The sequence below is a fragment of the Canis lupus genome, chromosome 1 (assembly GCF_011100685.1).
Source record: "Canis lupus familiaris isolate Mischka breed German Shepherd chromosome 1, alternate assembly UU_Cfam_GSD_1.0, whole genome shotgun sequence".
NCBI classification, from domain to species: Eukaryota; Metazoa; Chordata; class Mammalia; order Carnivora; family Canidae; genus Canis; species Canis lupus.
This window is the reverse complement of record NC_049222.1, coordinates 49,842,298-49,850,566: the sequence shown is the minus strand read 5'-3', so window position 1 is coordinate 49,850,566 and position 8,269 is coordinate 49,842,298. Positions and strand designations below refer to the sequence as shown.

At 39.5% G+C, this 8,269-nt stretch overlaps 1 protein-coding gene across 1 annotated transcript in view; it reads right to left on the bottom strand.

Moving 5' to 3' along the window:
* Positions 1-218: 218 nt before the first annotated feature.
* SLC22A1 (solute carrier family 22 member 1) overlaps positions 219-8,269 on the bottom strand; it is a 29,553-nt gene continuing 21,502 nt past the window's right edge. The window contains 3 exon segments of the mRNA XM_038526495.1: positions 219-944; positions 2,908-3,007; positions 4,159-4,271. Of these exon segments, the coding sequence (XP_038382423.1) occupies positions 878-944; positions 2,908-3,007; positions 4,159-4,271 (280 nt within the window). The 3' untranslated portion in view covers positions 219-877.

Here is an 8,269-nt window from a genome sequence, read left to right as displayed (position 1 = left end):
GAGGCCAGATGTGTTTATGACACAACCACCTGTCTCTCACCATCCCTCCCAGTTCACATTAGGAACTTTGTTTCCCAATACACTCTGAGGGCTGGCTACTATGTTGTCTTTGATTTATTTCACTGGTAAAGAAATTTTAAAATAAAATTGTATGTACTCTATAGGAATGAAATCACTTCTTCAACCAGAACTTGAACCATGTACCACATAACTCACAGTAAACTGAACTCTTTTTGATATATTTAGTACAATGCTTTACAGCTGGCGTAGGAGTTTACCTTCTAGAATCACCAACAAGAATGAAAACCAAGAGTGAAATTGAATCCAATACTCCTGGAGCAGAGGTGGCCAAAACTTCTTCCTAAGAAGATTACAGTACTTCTTGCTTTTGGATGAAGGTCAGGTTTTATTCTATTAGTTGTGTGCAAACATGACTCAGGTATGGTTTGCTGGAAGCGCCGCCATGCTTGAGAAACAAGTGCCCTTCAAGAAAGTTACATGTTGAGATACTTTTGCCAAGATAGGTACTACAAATACAAAGACATTTTCTCTCAGAGTGAATAAAACAGTGGGAAACCAGTAACACAAGCCTCTTTTACAGCAATGTTTAAATTCTACTGACTCTTCAAAATATTTTAGATAATTAGTAACTGGTAACCACCAACAGCTCTCACTAGGAAAGGTAAGTAGATGAAAGATAACCAGAGCTTTGGGAGATTTCAAAGGAAGAAAATAAAACTCATGCAGTGTTCTTCAAGTTATTGGTTTAGGGGCAGGCAAGAGTGACGAAGAACAGAGAAATAAGGGTTTGTAAGCATTTCTTCAGATGAAAACCCCATCTTCATCTCTGCCACTCATTCCGAGCGAAGTGTCTCTCTCAGGTGCCGGCACGTTCTGATGTCTGGATCTGAAGGTAAATCATGTTTTCTTTGGGCTTTGCTATCCTGCAGCAGCCAAAAATAAAAATGAAAGTTAAAAAAAAAAAAAAAAGTCAATGTTTTGATTAAGCAACTGTTGCAGGGCGCCTGGGTGGTGCCATTGGTTAAATGTCTGACTCTTGGTTTTGGCTCAGGTCGTGATCTCAGGGTCATGGGTTCGAGCCCCAAGTCGGGCTCCTACTGAATAGGGAGTCTACTTAAGACTCTCTCTCTCTCTCTCTGCCCCTCCCTCCTGTTCACTTTCTCTGTTTAAAATAAATAAATCTTAAAAAAAAAACTATTGCAAAAAAGAAGAAAGAAAGAAAAAGAAACTATGGCAAAGTTGTCCATAGGAATACATTTCAAAAGGTGAAAATGAGATTAGCAAAAGAGAGAAGAGGCCAGCAGAGGAAGATTTCAAAAGATAAGCAAGTGCCTATGGACAAATTGTAATGAAACAGCTTATGATCTGGTAATCAATATTAGCTATCTGTCCGCAACTAGAAAATGTGTTTACAGTTAAAATAGAGTGTCCCTTATCAGTGCTGAGACACCCATTATTTCTCAAAGTGAAGTTTATGAAGCACTTAAATGCACTTCATTGGCAGAGTTTATTAAAAGCACAGATTCTTGGGGCACAGTTTTCGTTTACCAACTCGATAACCCTAGAAAGCCCAGGAATCTGCATTTCAGTAAGCCGCTTTTATTTGATTCTTCTACATACTCCGTTTTGAGACTCACCGAGGAGTTTACACAATATGCGAGAAGAATGGAGAGAATTCCAGATTTATTGAACACCTACTATGTCCCAGGCAATTGTTTAGTCACTGTCACCTGCTTTATCTCATTGCATTTTCCCAGCGACCCTCCAAACTGAGTCCTACTGTAGCTACTTCTCAGGCAAGGAAGTTAACTTTCTTTAAGGTTCAACAACATCCCCAAAGTCACTGGCCAAGTGGATGACTGGCTTTGAGCCCAGGTCACTCTGACCCTACAGACTATTATCAGGGACACATGCGTCTTTCCTATGGAATTCACAGAGTGAGCCTGGACGGGGACTTGAGTGACCATCTCCTCGAGCACTATTTATTCCTTTCCTTTTTTATTGCTCTAAGAGTAGAATTAGAGGGGCACCCAGGTGGCTTGGTGGTTAAGCATCCTACTCTTGATTTTGACTCAGGTCAGGATGGTGAGCTCAAGCCCCTGTTGGGCTCTGTGCTCAGCAGGGAGTCTTGAGGTTTTCTCTCTCCCTCTCCCTCTGCCCCTCTCCCCCCACTCGCTCTTGCTCTTTCTCTAAAAATATAAAAAATTAAAAAATAGTAGAATCTGAGACTCCATTAAAGCACTTGTCCCCTTCACAAGAATGAAAATTTTAAGTCATTCTTCTTTGTAAAGAGTCACTAAAGAACCTAAACCAACAATTGCTAAAAGGACAGAAGATTGATTTAAACACAGTTCCTGGGCAACCCTGGTGGCCCAGTGGTTTAGCGCCGCCTGCAGCCCAGGGTGTGATCCTGGAGACCCAGGATTGAGTCCCATGTCGGGCTCCCTGCATGGAGCCTGCTTCTCCCTCTGCCTGTTGTCTCTGCCTCTGTGTGTGTGTGTGTGTGTGTGTGTCTCATGAATAAATAAATAAAATCTTAATAAATAAACATAGTTCCCAATGCAGAGCAGTTAGCTCCAGGGATGAGCTAGGGACTCTGTCCTTCATCAGTCAGCATCTCAGACACATGTGCTCTGTCCCACAGTTTAGAACAGATAACTGCCCAGCAAAAATCACATATTCATGCTCTCCAATCTTTCCGTACCCAGAGCCAGTGGCTGTTTGTGTTTCTCCAGCAGCTCTGGGAGTAAGAAAACACACACACACACACACACACACACATACTAATCTACAAAGCTCTCCTAATCCATTAAGACAGAGGGAGGAAATGGAGGCCCCAGAAGGCAAGTCTGGTGGGCCCCGAGCCCCAGAGCACCGTGCACTCACTTCCCAAGGTTCTCTGCATCCTCGATGGTCTCTGGCAAGGTGATCCCTTTGGTCTCAGGAAGAAGCAGCGTCATTCCCCCAGCAACCAGGCCCAACCCCGCTTCAAAGGAAACAGAATTCACAGGGAGCCTTTAGAGCACAGCCAGTGCCACTCCTAGGATGCTGGCTGCTAACTAAAGGGCTGCTAGGTGATATACCTGGGAAGGATACTGGTTTTTAGAAGTCAGGAACATCTAGGAAAAAATTAAAGTAGTAGAATAATTGGAGAAATTTCAGAGTAAGAAAAGGGAATGTTGCCTTCTTTTTACTTCCTGTATGTTCTACTGATGTTTAAGTATTAGGGGATTATTTATTATTATATATAATATATATTACATATATTATAGTTGCCACAATAAAACTATACATATTAGAGAATTATAGTATAATGATTTGTTTTATATATAATATGTTATGGTTACTATATATAAACTATGTATATACTATAGTATAGAAACTACCATACATATACTATAGTTACTGTATGTTACTATTATATTATTACATATATGGCTTGAAGCATAGATAATATATTTGTGAGCAGTATGGGCCTCTCTCGTTTCTCCCTCTCCCTCCCTCCCTCCTCCTCTCTCCTCTTCCCACTCCCTGGTGGATCTGCCTGGGGCCCAGACCCAGAAGCTCTCTGTCCACGGACAGCCGTTTTGCCTTCTGCTCAGTGGCTGAGCAGGGTCTTGGAGGTCCTGAGGTCTTGGTTTGGGGAGAGAAAGAAGAGTTTCCTCCTCTGTCTCTAATCCAACTTAATCACTAACAAAGCAGATACCAAACTTTGATTCCCATTTGTCTCCTTGTGTCTGTTCTCAATTGTTAAGCAGAAAGAAGAAGGGTAATAACTTAGCATCTTCAAGCCTCCAGCAATTACATGTCAAATACACAAAAATTGGGAGTCAAGTTCATAAGAAAGCAGCAGGCTATGTCAAAATGTCTCCCAAATTCTGTCCTGTAGGATGAATTACTGGACTCTAGAGCCATCAGATATAAACCTCTGGCCTGCCTTCCAGGAATGGCATCTTCTCTTTCCCATGAAGCAAGACAGAGTGAGCCAGGAGATAACGGGAGGGGAGGCACCATCCTTCACCCCCTTCACTTGTCTTCTGTAAACTCACCGGAAGATATTATTCACTGATCAAGTCGTTATTAAACAATCATGCTGGGCTGGAAAGAAAGAATAATAAATATCCCAGGAAGTCTTACCAAACAAAGTAAGCGGCAAGCCGTGCCAAATCTCCATCAGTCTGAAGACCAGGAAGGGGGTGATGATCCCACCCAAATCACATAGGGAAGAACACACCATCACTCCAAGGTTCCTGATAAAATACAGAGAACAGAAAAGATATCTCTGTTATTCAGTTTTTTCAAATGTTAACCTTATCCTAGAGCAAGAACAGGGAGGGGAGAGAGGCTGGAGATAGAGTTAGTCACCAATGACCAATGATTTTTAATCAGCCATGCCTACATAATAGAGCCTCCATAAAACCCTAAATTGTAAGTTCAGAGAGCTTCCAGGTTGGTGAACGTATCTGTGTGCTGGGAGGGTGGCCCACCCCAAGCCATGGGAACAAAAGCTCCTGTGCTTGGGACCCTTCCATACTCATACTAAGTACCTCTCCATCTGGCTATTAGTTCATATCCTTTATTATGTCCTTTATAGCAATAAGCCAGAAAGTAAGCCAGTGTTGCTCTGAGTTCTATGAAACATGATACCAAATTATTGAATTTAAGGAGGTGGTAATGGGAATCCTGATTTATAGCCAGTGGGTCAGAAGTACAGGTGACAGCCTGAGGCTTGTGCCTGGCATCTGAGGTGGGGGCAGTGTTTTGTGGAACTGAGCCCTTAACCTGTGGGGTCTATGCTCACTCCAGGTGGTTAACATCAGAATTGAAGAGGATGCCTAGGTGGTTTCTGAAAAGTTGGAGAATTGGTTAGTGTGAGTTGTTCGTTTGTTTGTTTACATGAAGAGATAGGGAAGGGTAGAGAGAAAATATTAAGGAATGGAGAACAAAGAAAACTAGAGGGGGAAACAGAGAAATGATCTACCTGAAAGGGATCCTCTCCATGCCTGGTAATTGTCTTTGTGCTGACATCTATTCTGTCTTATATGAATAAGGCCACTTTTTTAAAAAAAATATATTTATTTATGAGAGACAGAAAGAGAGTGAGAGAGGCAGAGACACAGGCAGAGGGAGAAGTAGGCTTCATGCAGGATCCCGATGTTGGACTCGATCCCAGGATTCCAGGATCACACCCTGAGTCAAAGGCAGATGCTCACCCGCTAAGCCACCCAGGCGTCCCATGAATATGGCCACTTTTAATTAGTGTTTGCATGGAATATCTTTTTCCATCCTTTTAAGCTTCTACTACCTCTGTTTATAGCATCTTTTCCCATTCTTTTCCTCTTAAACAAGCTTTATCATTATATTTAGAGTGAGTTTCTTGTAGATAGTACACAGTTGGGAAAACCTTTTTGTCCTATCCAACAATCTTTGCCTTTTAACTGGGATGTTTAGAAAATTCATATTTCTTGTAACTATTGATAAGTATTACCTTGTTCAGTGCTGGATATTTCTGCATTCCTGTAAATAATCTTGAGCTATGTTTTAAAAGCATGGTTAAGTAGGAACACTACACTGAGAAAAGCTTTATTCTTCAGGATATTACTTTTAAGTTTCTTCTATTATGATTATTTGCATATCTCTTACTACCTACAGTTGTAATTGTAAGAGTAGTACATTCCATTTATTTCCCAATCCTTCCCCCCAACTACCTTATCTTAGTTGGTTATATCACCTCTTAGTGTTTACCACTATGTCTTTAAAAATATTTATAACTTACTTTATCAGCTTTTAATGATATGTTTCTTCTTAGCTGGAAAAAGCATACTGAGGAAGTTATATGCAAAATTATCTATCCCTGTTTAATGGAAAGATTGTAATAATAAGAGCAGATGTTGAATTTTTTTTTTCAGATGTTGAATTTTATTAAATGTTCTTTACTATCTGTAGAGATACAGTTTTAATTTATTAGCTTTTAATTTATTAGCTCTATAAAAACACTTTCAATTTATTAGCATGAATTATAGTATTAGATTTTCTAATATTGGACTATCTTTGTGTTCCTGAGTAACTCATCTTAGATATGATATATTATCATTTTAATGTCTCCACTATTCTGTTTGATAATATATTGTTTGGGATTTTAATCAATATTCACAAACAATATTTGCCTGTAGTTTCCTTATTTTCTTTATCTTTGTTGGTCTTTGATACCAATATTATGCCAACTTTATTAAAATGTTTTTTTAATCTTTCTCCTTTTTCTGTGTCTAGAACAGTTTAAGTATCATTGGAGCTTTCTATTAATTAAGTGTTTTGTAAAATCTCCCCATGAGACCTTATGGATTTCCTCTTTATCATTGTTTAGGGACTTCCTTATCTTATTAAATACATTTTTAGCATAAATTCAACTTTGTCTGATAAGATTGTGGCTCTTGCTATATTTTTGTTTGCATTTACTGATATGCTTTCATGCATTCTTTTCTTTTCAACCTTTCCAAGGAAAAGTTGTGCATCAGCTATGCAACAAATTGTTCAGTTTTGCTTTGTAACCAACTAAAGGAGTCTCCTTTTGTCAATAGAGGAGTTGGGCCTCTTTGTGTTTATTTAAAGGTCAGAAATGCTTGCTCTTAATTCTGTCATTAGCTTTTATGTCATGCATTTGTTGTTTCTAGTGTTTTATTTTCAACATGTGTATTTTTTTTTCTGATAATCTGGAAGGTTTATATTTTTTTTAACTTTTTTTTCCCCAATAATCTAAACCCAATGTGGGGTTTGAACTCACAATCCCGAGATCAAGAGTCATATGGCCTTCTGACTGAGCCGGCCAGGAGCCCTGGAAGGTTTGTATTTTTATTCAAATGTTACCTTTATAGCTTTATATAATACATTTTATACTCTATTTCTTTAGACAGTATTCATTAACTTCGTATTACAAACAATTATAAAATGTACATAGTTGAACTTCCTTTATCCCTTTGTGCACTGATTTTAATAAAATTGTATCACTGTTTAGTGTTTGCTTGTTCATCTTAAAATGCACCTAAAACACTATATAATCTATCAAAATAAAAAATATATTTTATTTATTTATTCATGAGAGACACAGAGAGAGAGAGAGGCAGAGACACAGGCAGAGGGAGAAGCAGGCTCCATGCAGGGAGCCAGTCTTGGGACTCGATCCCGGGTCTCCAGGATCATGCCCTGGGCCGAAGGCAGCTCTAAACCACTGAGCCACCCAGGGATGGCTCCCCCTATCAGCATATTTTAAAAAGATTGTATTTATTTGAGAGAGAGAGAGGGCACACAGGTGGGCAGGGGGAGGGGCAGAGAGGAGAGGGAGAAAGAGAATCTCAGACTTCTGCTGAGCACAGAGCGGGATGCAGGGCTCGATCTCATGACCTCATGAGATCATGATGATCATGAGCAGAAATCAAGAGTCAGGGGCTCAACCGACTGGGCCACCTAGGCATGCCACATCAGCTTTTAATAATACATTTTTATCCAAGCTGGAAAAACTATACTAAGGAAACCAGTGCATTACATCACATCCAACATCCCCTCTCCCTCCCTTTTCCCTCCCTGTCTTCTAGCATTTCTTTATTAGCAGATTTATGACATTTATTGCTGTTCTGTCATCAAAATCACATTCACTTTAATCCCACATTCAGTGATTTTCAATATTATAATCAATTTGATGTTCTCCCTATAAATCTGTGACTTAAACTTTCAGCTCAGTAACTTAACTAGACTATTCTTTACCATTGTTCCTTCTGAGTTCATTTTTCCTGTTACATAAGTGCCACTTCAAATCATAGATTCAAACATTCTTTTATTTCCAGAAGTTTCTTTGAAGTTTTTTTTCTTTCCTGAAGTTTTTTTGTTTCATTATTTCAGGTATCTTCTTTGGGACATGTGCATGCAAGCATGTGTGTGTGTGTGTGTGTGTGTGTGTGTGTGTGTGTGATTTCCAAGACTTAAACTTTGCTTATTTCAATTTTAATTTGCAATTCATAGCCCAGCCTTGCCTTTCCCTCACTAAATCAGTTCTCCTTTGCACATGACTTTCAGATAGGTTTCCATTTCTAGCATCTTGTCCCATAGTCTCCCAAGAATTTTTATCTCTGCTTTGGATCGCTTGGCCTTCTTCACATAGGAGCAAGCACCCAGCATCTTTGACAGTTTATACTTTCACTCAGTCCCTTGGGTCCAGTGGCCATGAAAATGGGATTGTTTGGCTGAGCTATTTTAG